The sequence below is a fragment of the Cibotium barometz genome, chromosome 58 (assembly GCF_041138505.1).
Source record: "Cibotium barometz isolate CiBa-2024 chromosome 58, ASM4113850v1, whole genome shotgun sequence".
In the NCBI taxonomy this organism is placed as follows: domain Eukaryota; kingdom Viridiplantae; phylum Streptophyta; class Polypodiopsida; order Cyatheales; family Cibotiaceae; genus Cibotium; species Cibotium barometz.
In genome coordinates this window covers 10199877-10214102 of record NC_141103.1, presented here as the reverse complement: position 1 = coordinate 10214102, position 14226 = coordinate 10199877, and the positions used below count along the sequence as shown (strand labels likewise).

The 14226-nt window shown below is 38.0% G+C and overlaps 1 protein-coding gene across 1 annotated transcript in view; it reads right to left on the bottom strand.

Moving 5' to 3' along the window:
* LOC147605884 (MADS-box transcription factor 23-like) overlaps positions 1–14226 on the bottom strand; it is a 105470-nt gene that overhangs the window by 13144 nt on the left and 78100 nt on the right. The window contains exons 3-6 of the mRNA XM_086792578.1: positions 4479–4554; positions 4216–4271; positions 4032–4131; positions 3879–3920 (exon numbers count right to left, since the gene is read on the bottom strand). Coding sequence (XP_086648704.1) covers positions 3879–3920; positions 4032–4131; positions 4216–4271; positions 4479–4554 — 274 coding nt within the window. The remainder of the gene's footprint in view (positions 1–3878; positions 3921–4031; positions 4132–4215; positions 4272–4478; positions 4555–14226) is intronic.

The following is a 14226-nucleotide window of genomic DNA, read 5'->3' as shown; positions in this document are numbered from 1 at the left end:
GTAGAGTGGAAAAATGAAACATAATGGTGGCAAGCCCAAGACTTCCCAGCCGGCTTCTCCTAGGGCTACCACCTCGGGGGGCAAAGGCTAGAACCAGATGGGGTCTTCCCCAGGACTAGAGCCCGGGAGCCTCTGGCTCCAAGAACTCGAACAATGTGTCTAAGCTTACTCCAGACCAGAAAGCGGAGGCAAGCAAGACAGGTGGCAAGTTGAGTGTTGAGGAGCTTTCTCAGTACAAGAAGGCAGGTAGATGTTTCTTTTGTCATACAAAAAGGACATACTTCTCGGGATTGTCCTAAGGAGCCTCCAAAGCCCACTGCCGTTGCCTCCATAGCATCCGTGGGGTGAGCTCAGCTCCCACACATACCCCAGCGGCGGCGACTACCCCTAGTTCTTCAAACCCCAGTGCTTCAGTTCGAGCAATTATTAGCCGGGAGCTCGAAGATAAGCAGAAGGGAGCCCATGACCAAGAGTATGAGCGTAATAAATGTCTTAAGTCCTTTGGCTACATAGGTGGCGAGAGAGTCCTTGTCTTGTTTGACAATAGTAGCACGGAGGATGTGGTCATTCACGGAACAGGCCGCTAGGCGTGCCCGTTTCGACCTCACTTCGGTTGAGGGTTTTAGCATAGGCATGACAATGACCGTCAAGTATGAAGCTCTAGGTGCTAAGCTAGTTATTCAAGGCATAGAATTTGTGCGGGATTTTATGGTTGCCCCTCTTGTAGGAGCAGACATAATTTTGGGTATTCAGTGGTTTGACAAGTTTCTTCCAGATGTCAAGTGGGACAAGTACACGTTCCAGATCAATCAGAATGTGTCAAATGCCCTAGTGACCATTAAGTGTGAGCCAGGAATTCCAAACTTTTCGCTCATAAGCCACTTGCAGGCTAAGCGAGCAGTCAGGAAAGGCGCACAGTGTGTGATGATATACATCTAGATAGCCCAGACGGTGGCCAGTGCTTCCAAGAAGTACTCGGCTCTCCATGAAAAGTTTGAGAAGATTTTTCTTCAATACAGTCTCCCTCCCTAGTTCCCCCAGCTCCCCCCGTCGAGACTGGAGGGCCACAAGATTGACCTCCTCCCAGGCTCGAAATCCCCGAGCAAGTTTCCGTATCGCCTTTCCAAGGCAATGGAATCGAAGTTGGACCGCCAACTCCAAGAATTATTGCAATCTGGCTTCAACCGCCCCAACATGTTGCCATTTGCAGCACCAATCTTATTTGTCAAGAAGAAAGATGGGTCTTCCCGTTTATGTGTCAATTATCATGCATTCAATGAACTGACTATCAATAAAAGCAGATTTTCGATGCCTCAAATTGATTATATTCTCGAGAGGCTGAATGGAGCAAAGGTGTTCTCGAAGCCCCAACTACATTTAAATGCATGATGATGCGTGTTTTCCGAGATTTGATTGGAAAGTGTGTGTTCATATTTTTGGACGACATACTGGTATTTTCAGCTATGGTTAAGCAGCATGACATTGATGTGGAGAAAGTTCTTAGGTTGCTGGAAAGCAACAATGAGCTCTACATCAATGAAAAGAAGTCGGAATTTTATCTGTTCCAGGTGCATTACTTGGGATACATAATTAGTGCTGAAGGCATTTGACTTGATCCAGCTAAAGTGGCCGAGATTGTCAACTGGGAAGTACCTCAGATAGCCTATGACATTAGATCCTTTGTGGGTATATGCCAGGCATACTCCACCCACATCGACAAGTTTTCTGACCTCTCGACAGATCTCACTGATCTGCTAAAGGGAGTGAAGACAAGAAGGCAAAAGATTCAAATGACTCCAGGAGCATTGGAGGCATTCCAGAACCTCAAGGTGGCTTTATCAGATACGCCAAATAGTTGTGTCAAGATATAATTTAATGGCACAAAGAGTGCACCAACAAATAGATGTTAACGCAAACTACACAAAAGTACCGAGTTTCCAACCAATTCTATAAGAAATGGGACTCGAATAATTCCCAAAACTCCTAAATTTGTCCTCTAACCAAGTAACATGAATATCAATGAAAGCTCATTGCTTAGCTACAGTCTAGAGGGAAGGTGATGCTCACACTTAAAGAAAGAGTAGGCAATGGCAGGAACTCAATTAGGAGTTCATGAAGTAGAGGATGAAGTTGGTGATGAATATGAGGTAAAAGATGTTGTGCATTGTATAGACCTTCATTGTATGCAAGCCTATTTTTGTTTGGTAGTTTTTGTTTCCATATTTCTAAACTTAAATTTTGAAACAGTTTTAGGTCTCCTAAACCCATTGGGTCTTCAGTGGATGTTTTTATATATATATATCTATATATCTATATATATATATATATCTATATATATATATCTATATATATATATATCTATATATATATATATCTATATATATATATCTATATATATCTATATCTATATATATATATCTATATATATCTATATATATATATATCTATATATCTATCTATATATCTATAAACACCATATTGGGGAATATGGAAATTTTCCATAAGTTTGGGACATGTGGTCAAATCTTTGGATTAATCATAACTTGAACACCGTTACTCCAAATTGAGCGCTCTATAGCTCACTAGATTCCATTTTCCAAGCGCTTTCCAACAATAGGTTACATGATATGGTTTTGAAAAACTTATAGGCATGTTATCCAGGTCCCACCTTTTTAGTATTCAAAAAATGAGAGTTGAAAAATTTCCAAACTCATGAATATAGTGTTTATATATCTATATAGATATAGATATAGATATATAGATATATAGATATAGATATATAGATATATATATATATACACACATACATACATACATATATATATATGCATAATATATACACACATACATATATACATGCATATTTATATGTGTGTGTGTATGCGTATATACACATATATGTATATATGTATATATGTATGTATATATATATATGTATGTATGTATGTATTTATGTATATAAAAAGCACACACATACACATTGAGCATACACTCGTACATCCATACACACTAACAAGCTACCACAAATATCTGGCCCTCCAACTGTGTAAGGTTCATGAGCATAGAAGTGACTTATAAAAAAGGACAATTGAATGTGGGAAGATAGTAACCAAACACTCCTTTCTTTCTAAGGATTGGTTTGCATATATTGAGGGAGTCATACGCCGCCATTGTAAATGGCTTCTCCATGTGAGGTAGTGCTCGAAAAAACACTTTATTCTAGTGTATTTGTACTGGCCACATTAAGAAAAATTGGCTGAGACTTTTAGCCTTTATTTTAAGGTTAAGGAATGATTTCTATATATTTTCGGCATATAGTAGAGATTTAGGAAATAAAAACCGGATAGGATTAAGAGTTGTCTTATTTTGATTGGTTTTAAAATAAGTTTTTTTTCTCAAAGCACAGAAATTCTGAGGTCAACCAACCACAAGAGACATCGGTATCCTATAGGCGTAGTCTACATGAAGGCCCAGTGTCTGGTAGGCTCGCAGCCACAGAGGAGATCACAAAGAGATAGCAACCACAAATCAGCCAGGCACATGAGCATCATCTCAACATGTTCTATGGACGCATGGAGGGTTCACTATCTATACCCTCAGAAGACAAGATCATTTCTTGGCTTTATAACCATATTTCTGTGATCCCGAGTTAGCATGCAGCGCTGATAGGGAAGCATTTTAGAACCCAATGGTCTGAATCTTTTCATGCATTAGCTAATCTCGAAGCCATTTAATAGATCATTTATTTTTTTGTAATGCCATCAGGGGATGCTAGCATCTTCTATACAAACTGTATACAGACTGTATTAGGCATTCCACCGAATCCCGATGATAATAAACCCACCCTGTGTGTGTGGGGGGGGGGGGGGGGGGTGTACCTTTTCTTTAATCTCGTCGAACTGCTCCAGAAGTAAATTCTCCTATAAACAAATGGAATAGCATGGAAATTTCTCAGATGACAAAACAAAGACAGAATGTCCTGAGCAGAATACCAAATGAGAAAGAAATTAGGTCAAATAGATTGCAGTTGCCTTCTTTGCACGAACACGTCCCAGGTTTTCATGGATTTGCTGCTCCAAGTGGATGAGATCTTTCAGGGACAGACGCTCTAGATCATCACCAATGAGATTTCTGCATGGGTTAGACCCAGTTACAGTTAAGGTTAATATAGCCGATCATCCCGCAGTAACCTTTGCAACGTTTATGAGAGGGTACCTTTGCAACGTTTTCAATTTTTCAGTGTACTGAGCCAACCTATCTTTTTCCGTATTCTGCAGCATCACAACACGCGGATCAGATGTGGCTTTTTGCCCTTACAATATAAGATTTTCCTGATCACTGACGATCGTTTTGTTGAACTCTAGGAAGAGTGAGCATCACGTTTTGTTCAATTGAAGACGTCTGTGAGCTACGCTTTCATCATGCCAGTTCTAAGATTCTTATAGTCAGAAAATTTACATATCAGGAAATCGACTCACATCTGAGGAATTATTATTGTCAGTAGACTCGGAATCTTCTCGGCACTTTACGTAGCGTTCCAGTATGCTTTGCATGCTGAAATGCAGAAAGTGCAGAAACAAAATAAAAATTAGAGCACCACAAAAACATGATGAGATTTACAATGGCTGTACACTTTTTAACCTTCTCACAAAACAACCAAGTTTTTCATGCACAAAAGCAAGTATAAATGCTCCTCTATAGCAAGTGGTGTCTTCGTCCCAGAAGCCAGAGCACAGAGGCACGCGGTAACGCGCAAGGAGGCAGAGCAGAGGTGTAAGGTACCTTAGAAGTTAGGACACTGATGCATGCAAAAATCAATGCAACAAAATTATTGGGTGAATATGCAAGTGAACGGTTTGTGCGTGGATACTTAGTTCCGGTGTGAGGGCGAAATTTGTTAGCAATCGAGTTGTTTTTTGGATCAAAGGAGTTCCCGGAAATGAAGGTACCGAATTCCCATGAACCATATATTTCAATTGTTCATGCTTATTCTACCCATAGTCTTGAAGTGTATGTAGCCATCTATATGGTACTGTGAAATGTATCCAGCCATGATCTATGTTGTGTGTGGATGAAGGCTAATAATGAGCCAAGCCACCTTTTTCTTTCTTATGATCTTTTTTTCCTCGCACATCTATACATACTCTTATGAGTGAATGTGTAAGTGATCTTATTGTGTCACTTAACTTGTACTTCATTCATTCTCATCAATCTACATTGACTGTTATGTTTCTCTCTATCGCTTCTTGCTTGCTGCATTTGTATGTGTGTGTTATTATCTTTGTCACTAGTCTAACAATTGGTATATCAGAATAGGTTCTCTTAGCCCTCACCTCCTCGTCTCATTATCTTCTTCTGATTTGTCATAGATTGAGTTATCTCCTCTTAGTTAGAGAAAGTATACCCTATAACGTGTTGCATATTAAGTGGTCATTCTTTGAGGAAGGAAGTATATATCAAAGGAGTTTCATATATATATGGTTGAAAAATGAGTACGACATCTCATAGAGATGGCATGTTGCATGGTTAGAGACCATGATTTGCCTCATCTTTTTTGGTTGGAGATAATTATGTGTGCCACTTATGTGCTGAACAAATCCACCAAGGCCTTACAGATAATTACCCCTTATGAAGCTTGGAATGTTTTTGGTTATCTTGATTACACTCTTACGTCTCAGTAACAACGCAATGAGCTCGATGGTAAGACATTCAAAAAGTAAAGTGTATAGACTCCACCATTCGGTGTCACAGGAATGATTTTGGTGAGTCAAGATATTATCTTTGTTCAAAACTTAGTTCACAACAACAACTTGCTGCAAATCAACCCATATACCAATTGAAAATTAGTTAAACTTTTAGCCCAAACATAAGCCTATTGATGAGGCAATTGTGGATAATGCATGATATAGTAGGAACCCAAGAGTATGCCAAAATGATTGGTGCAGACATTACTCGATAGAAAATTAGCTATTTCTTTGTCTAGCAGGACACATGTGGGTTCTCATCATGTATCTATTTTTTTGTGCATCGTGCTCTTGATACTAGTATATGCAATAAAAGGAAACTTGCTTTCTCTGAAAAAGTACAAGAAAATGATCATTAATGCAAGCCTTTCCAAGATGAGTATGACTCATCCTAAAAAATGATACTTGGTATTTCGCAGATTTACCTCATAGTAAAAAGACCATTGGTACAAAGTGAGTTAATAAGCTTAAACGTAAAGCTAATGGTAACATTATTAGGGTAAGTATTATGATTCATGATGACATAAGATTAAATAGAAATTATTTGGCAAATTTACCTTATAGTAAAAAGACCATTGGTACAAAGTGGGTTAATAAGCATAAATGTAAAGTTAATAGTAACGTTGTGACCGTTAGCTACTACATCTAAGTATGAAGCTTATTAATGAAAGCATTATGCTTATTAGTGTAAGCATTATCTTGATAATGCCATAGTCTATGGCATTATCTTGATAATTCCATAGAATTAAATGGAAATTATTTGTGCTTTGAGGATTTGCTTACATCTTCATGTATACAGAAGTGTCTACACCTCATCTTCACATACTAAATGAATGCTTCTACATCTTTAGTCCATCTCCATAGAAGGACTCTTCCATAACTGAACACATGGTTGCACAACAAGCCATCTTTAGCCCCTCTCACGAGCTAGAGCTAATCCACATTCATCGCACCAATAATGTGAGGGCGAAATCGTTAGCCTTCTAGTTGTGTTTGGATGAAAGTTGTTCATGGAAATGAGGGTACTTCCATTACCCTAAACCAACACAAATCTATCCATCCTTACATTGCCTTGCAATTCAAAGAAAACTCTCCCCCTTACAACTTTTGCTTCATAATTTTCATGATGATGCTCCCCTTCGTGTGGTTTGTATTTTTTTGGAAACTTTGTATAGGATCAAACCAATTGTGGTTGGAAGCCTTCTACATGGCCCGGCCTGGCTAAAAAATACCATAAAGCACCCTTCACTGTGCAAATAAACCATGAACTCCATCATGCATAGTATAGACTCTATAAACAGTCTTCATTTTTTAATTGGCTATCTTGATTCCATACAAACAACCTAAAGAAAGGGTAAAAGCCAATTTGTGCCAATTTTATAAGTTTTCTGTTATCTTATAGAAGTCAAAATTAAGGGTCAAAATGATGGAGTTTGGATAAGAGGTGTGAAGGAATGAGTCATGGAGATCCTCAAGATCCTAACAATTATGGACTTTAAAATTTTCCTATTATTTAGGGATTGGGAGATACAAATACTCGAAATGAGGCAAAATTATTGTCAACTTACATGACGTCCCTCTATGCCAAGGTTCATCGTCGCTCCTCTAGGGGTGTTATTTTTCGAATCCTTATACTATTTGAGGATTTTCATACTATCAAGAGGCATGAACAATCAACAAAATTTAATTAATGATTTGAATGGACATGTTTTTTTGAAACTATAAAAGCCTTTTTTATATTTACTATTCTATTTTTTGAAGATTTATAATCATTATGATCCTTTATATTTCTAAACCTTTGAATAACATGTGTGATTTTAAATTTGGATTAAAAATTCTAAAATTTAAACTTTTATATTTAAATTTTACTTTTCTTATAAATTTTTAATTATTGTAATTCTCTATAATTTTGAATCTTTTGAGTGTGAGATGCAATTGAGTCTTTTTATTGTGATTGAGTCTCTTCTCCAACATTATTTGAAGGCTCTTTGGAGTTACAATTGAGGCTTTTTAAAGTCATGATTGAGAGCAACACTAAAAGAAGTCCTTAAAGAATGCAAAATTTAAGGCTTTAAGGAGTTGGGTTGATTCTCTTTGGAGATGTACTAGATTTCCCTAGGCCATTCCTCCCTACTTAACTTGGTGCCCCCATTACCAGCTTTGTGGAAACATTTGTCCCAATATCTAGTATAGTTCTTGAGGTGGCAGTAGTGATCCAATCATAAGGAATATATCATCTCTCTTATTTGTTCTCCCCAATCCCCCTATGAATTCTATGATGGTGGAACAAGCTTATAGAGATGCACTATAAGAGCTTGATTGCACCCCACATCAAAGCCAACCCTTAACTCACACTTAAGCACCTCAAGTGCTACCTACAACCCCAAATATAGCCAATAATTATAAGAAGCTAGCCCCACCCCTCCATCTTAAGAAAAATGGGAGATCCTCTTTACTAAACTAGAAGTCAAGATCACTCTCTTCCAACTGTGTACTCCATGCTCCCAAGATGGAGAGGATTTCATAAATCTAGTTAGTCAAAGAACTTCATTTGTCAAAATTAATGAGAAGGTCGCATCTAGTAGTGGTAAGAATCTACGCTATGTAGTTACACCAAGATCATAGTGATGGTGAGGTCACGCTCCACTCACATCCTAGTAGTTCGGGGTGTGCTTCACCACACTAACAAATTTACATCATCAAATTCCTAGGGTAATAGAATTTTTGGAGGGTACCCAAATTCCTAGCATCATAGTGGATGGCAATTCAGGTGTGAATATCATGCAAAAAGTTATTAGATGCACACCTTTGGTAGTAGCAGATCAAATGGAGGTTGTACCACTAAGCTTAGTACACTATGTACCCATCACTATTGTTGGTTTAACATTTTTTATTATTTTTATGGTTCTAGATTCGTTCCCCACCACCAAAGTTTTTTATGACATGCTAAATCGATCAACCTTGGGCAGCAAGAGTAGTGAAAGTAGTCCATGATTGGGGTCAAGGCAATTTATTTTTGGTGATATCCTTATGTACGATACTCCTACCAGTAGAAAAAGAAGTAGATGAAGCAATTGAGTCTTTTTAGGGTGATTCTCTTCTCCAACATGATTTGAAGGCTCTTTCGAGTTACAATTGAGGCTTTTTAAAGTCATGATTGAGAGCAATACTAAAAGAAGTCCTTAAAGAATGCAAAATTTAAGGCTTTAAGGAGTCGTGGTCGATTCTCTTTGGAGATGTACCAGATTTCCCTAGGCCTCTCCTCCCTACTTACTTTGGTGCCCATTACCAACTTTGGGGAAACATTTGTCCCAATATCTAGTACCAGATTTCCCTAGGCCTCTCCTCCCTACTTACTTTGGTGCCCATTACCAACTTTGGGGAAACATTTGTCCCAATATCTAGTACAGTTCTTGAGGTACCAGTAGTGATCCAATCATAAGGAATATATCATCTCTCTTATCTGTTCCCCAATCCCCCTATGAATTCTATGATCGTGGAACAAGCTTATAGAGATGCACTATAAGATCTTGATTGCACCCCACCTCGGATCCAATCCCTCAACTCACACTTAAGCACCTCAAATGCTACCTACAACCCCAAATATAGCCAATAATTGTAAGAAGCTAGCCCCACCCCTCCATCTTAAGCAAAATGGGAGATCCTCTTTATTACTAACCTAGAAGTCAAGATTACTCTCTTGCAGCTGTGTACTCCATGCCCCCAAGATGGAGAGGATTTCATATTCCAAATGTGTACTCCATGCCCCCAATATGGAGAGGATTTCATAAATCTAGTTAGTCAAAGAACTTCATTTGTCAAAGTCAATGGAGGTCGCATCTAGTAGTGGTAAGAATCTAAGCTATGTAGCTACACCAAGATGATAGTGATGGTGAGGTCCTGCTCCACTCAATCCTAGTAGTCCGGATTGTGCTTCACCACACTAACAAATTACATCATCAAATTCCTAGGGTAGTAGATTTGTTGAAGGGTACCCAAATTCCTAGCATCATAGTGGATGGTAGTTCAGGTATGAATATCATGCAAAAAGTTACTAGATGCACACCTTTGGTAGTAGCAGATCAAATGGAGGTCGTGCCACTAAGCTTAGTACACTATGTACCCATCACTATTGTCAGTTTAACATTTTTTATTATTTTTATGGTTCTAGATTCCTTCCCCACCAAAGTTTCTTGTGACATGCTAAATCAATTGACCTTGGGCAAGAGCAGCAAAAGCGGTCCATGATTGGGATCAAGGCAATTTATTTTTGGTGGTATCCTTATGGTGCGATGCTCCTACCATTAGAAAAAGAAGTAGATGAAGCGACTAAGGGACCTGTAAAGATGCATTACCCTCTTGGCCTTGTGAGAAGTTTCTATTAGGTGAGTTGGGAGATATCACCATTCATGCATGGGACCTACACCACTAGAGTGTGATTGCACAACCAAGAGAAATTAGTTAAGAGTAGTGCCAATAGTGAGATCATAGGTACCAAACATGGTACGGTTCTCTGCATGGCTACAAGTGTTACTACACGCATGGCTCTAGCCGAACGTATAGCTCCATACTATAAAAAAATAGATTCCCCCTCCTACTACTGTCACAACCCTATACACAAAATATAATCTTGTTCTTCCTTGGCTACTCTTGATCTCCTTCCTTCCTTGCTCTTCCAAAAAGATATTGGTGCTCTCTTCCATAAGCCTGTGTAGATACAAAGTGTTAATGTATATTTTTTTCACGTTCTAATTCGTAATAATTTGGAAATTGGATAATGTATGGTTTTGTCACAATGGTTTTATGTATTTTGTTTATAGTTTTATACCTTTATTTTATGGTTTTATCCTTTTTTATTCTCACTCACCATATAATCTTTTTAGGGAATCCCCACGCTTTAGCTAGCTCTCAAAAATTAAGAAGATGAAATGTGGGAATGGTTAAAATGATGAGGAGTGTTAATTGAGAAGGTGAGGAAAAGGAAATTATGAGGTGACACAAGTCGATCTGCATGGTTTTGATTTCTTTGAAGCTTTATATGAAAGTGACACAAACATTGACTTCCATTGATAGTAAATCACCAATTCCATTAGAAAAGCATCTATTTATGATCACATCTTATAAGTCTAATCCATTCATTCTCAAAGGGGAACATGGTGTGATAGAATTTTTTGCTCGGTTTCTAATGCACGTTTAGCTGGAGAAGTGTGTGCACATCCATGTTCATCTACATGGTCTTTGTTGTTTTCCATTTAGAATTATCTCGTCAGCATCAGGTTGGGTGTTGGGTTTTTTGGATCCCTGATAAACTCCCATCAGTGGTGGCGAGCAATCTTTTTCCTCCCTAGTTTCTACATCAGATGCCATCATTGTTATCTTGTAAATATCTTATGGATTAAGTTTAAAGGAGGCTAAGGTTATAATTTTTTTTGGAAAGCCATAATAGCGAGAAAGCCTGGAAGTGCTTTTTCCAAGCTTTTTTAAATTAGTTTTTAGAAAGCTAAAGTTGGTAAAACGCTATGGCTATTTAAGCCTTTGGCTTCTATTTGTAAATGGAGAGAAAAGAGTCGGGCTTGTAAATGGAGAGAAAAGAGTCAGGCTTGTAAAAAAATAAGTGTGGGCATTGAAGATAACAAAGAACGGCTTGGTTTTCTTACATCACATAAGCTTTCGAAAAGCTATTGCTTTTTCTCTTCTAAGTGTATATACAAGAGAAAGAGAGAGAGAGAGCATCAGGCTACTGCACATAATAAAGGGAAGATCATCATCCTTGTTATTTTATCTTGTATTCGGGATCTTCTTTGTGTATATAGAGCATACTTACACGCCTCTATCTCTCTCCCTCTCTTGTGCTATTTTTTCTGCGTTGTGTTTGCTGTTGTGTTCCTAGATTTGGTCATCATCTCCTCTACGCATTTTGACATGGTATCAGAGCCCTAGGATCTTTATTATTCTTGGGATTTGTGTGAGCAAGACAGGGACTATTGTGTTGCTGATTGGTGGACTGTACAGGACTGTTTGGGAAGAGGAGATGCAAGAGGACGGCGGGCTGATTTGCTGGTGGACAGCCACTTGTTCCCACCCAGCCACCCTTTTTTAGAGTACATCCCCGCTCAATGGTAGATTTGTTAGAGATGGCCGAGAGGCATGTGAAAATCCCTACACTCCCCAGGTTCCCGGTGGATCGTCAGTTGGACGGGAGCAACTACGGCATAGGGAAGGTTATGATGAAATCTGTTCTGCAGTCTTAGGACCTCGCTGACTTTGTCGTTGTTGGGGTTCCACGGCTAGAAGTAGAGAAAGGGGACTTACTGTTGATCCGAAAGGACCGGGGAGGCACATGTACAGATGTGGGATCATGTCAATGCCAAGGTCCATTCGTTTATCTTCCTCAACTGCACACCACAGGTAATCAATCATGTAAAGCATATGACGCTGGCCAGAGGTATAAGGTAGCATTTGGCCTCTCTTTACAACAAGGTATCGCCCATGAAGAGGATTTCCTTGGAAGTACAGATGCGGGTTATGAGCATTCCAAAGTCGACGATGCGGGAGCATATTAACAAGTTGCAGGCTCTTCAGCAGGAAGTTTTTCAGGAGGCTGGGGAGGAGATATCATCAGAGGACATGGCCATAATGTTATTGTCGCACTTGCCCTCTCAGTACTCAGCATTTTACTTGTCTTTGATTACCGCTGGCTCAACACTATCACATGGGAGGAGCTTGTGCCCATGGTCTTGGAGCAAGAGGAATGATTCACGAACCCTCCTGAGGGTGAATGTTCAGAGGCCTTAACTGGCCAACAGTCGAAAGGCCGTAGCATGGGCACGCAAAGGGAAGGCTTCATCAGAGAAGTCTTCTAAGAAGAAGTTTGTCAATCACTGACCGTGAGAATCTAAAGGCAGAGAGGACGTGTAATGATTGTGGCGAGAAAGGCCACTATTGGAGGTAGTGTCCCAAGCGGAAGACTGAGAAGGGTGAAGATTCCTCAGCAGAAATCATGAAGACTCATGTAAGATTCCTCACTCCAGCTTTTAAGGTGTACAGGTGTAAGAACCTCCCCTTCTGTTCTTGTAATCATTCTCCTCTTTGAAATAAAAGAAAGATTCTATTTTACCCTATTTTGACTTGAAGAGAGAAAATGTCTAGAGAGAGGTAATCCAAAATTGAGATATTTTTGGATATGAAAATCTTCCTGGTATCTAAAATGGTTTACCTTGAAATAGAAATTCAAAAAGAATTTTTCAATGTGCATTTGGAATGAATTAAAAAAAAGTATAAAGGACCTTAGTCTAAGGATCTAGATTTTCAAAAAAATTTAGATTATGGTCCAATTAAGGTTCGTATGGGCCAATAGAATCAATCCAAGTATAAGGACAAGATAAATCTAATTTATAAAAGAAAAATATCCAAAAATGAGTAAATGTCCACTTAAGATGAAGAGTTGACTGAGTACAAGGTTTATTCATAAAAAAACTATGACTATTACTAAAAAAAATGAGAGATTTTGGGTATAATGATTCAACTTTGACACCTTGGTAAGGAGAAGGGGGCTCTTCAAGGAGGCGCCTATTTCACATGTGTGTGGAGTTTTAAACTCAAAAATATTGTGATATTTTTATCTCTTCTCTCTCCTGGATTAAACCAAATCAAAAGGGAGCCAAACTAGGTCCAAATCTTGTCCAAATTCAGCCAAACTGAACCTAGAAAATTCTAGAAACTAGTAGGACTTGGTTAGAGGCCTCCCTCACCTATAAATAGATCCTTAGTCCTTTGTAAAAAAAAAGAAAAACGATACCATGTTAGTATTATATTGAAATAATGATATTTTCTATTATCCTCTAAAAATCCTCTACAAATTGGAGAGATTGGAGTTTCTCTCTCTCTTCAATCTTCCTTGGAGTCTTCATCAACATACCAAACCAATGGATTGGTTTGGGGCCTCTACATTGATTAAAGAATCAAGCAATCTAGCACAAAAGTATGGTTTATGGTCTTTTTTAGATCAATTTATTTTATCTATGAGAAATATTTAAATGGTAAAAGAGGAATTCCTATGACATTTGGAATTCCATCATTTAGATGGAAAAAGAGAAACTCCTAGCATATTAAAATTAATGGGTATTTTATTTAAAATAAAAGATAAATTTTAGATAAATTTATTTTATCTATGAGAAATATTTAAATGGTAAAAGAAAAATTTCTATGACATTTGGAATTCCATCATTTAGATGGGAAAAGAGAAATTCCTAGCATATTAAAATTAATGGGTTTTTTATTTAAATTCAAAGATCAATTTTAGATAAATTTATTTTATCTATGAGAAATATTTAAATGGTAAAAGAGGAATTCCTATGACATTTGGAATTCCATCATTTAGATGGGAAAAAAGAAATTCCTAGCATACTGAATTAATGGGTATTTTATTATGAGAAATATTGATTTGATAAAAGAGAAACTTTCATGACATTGGAATGCAAAT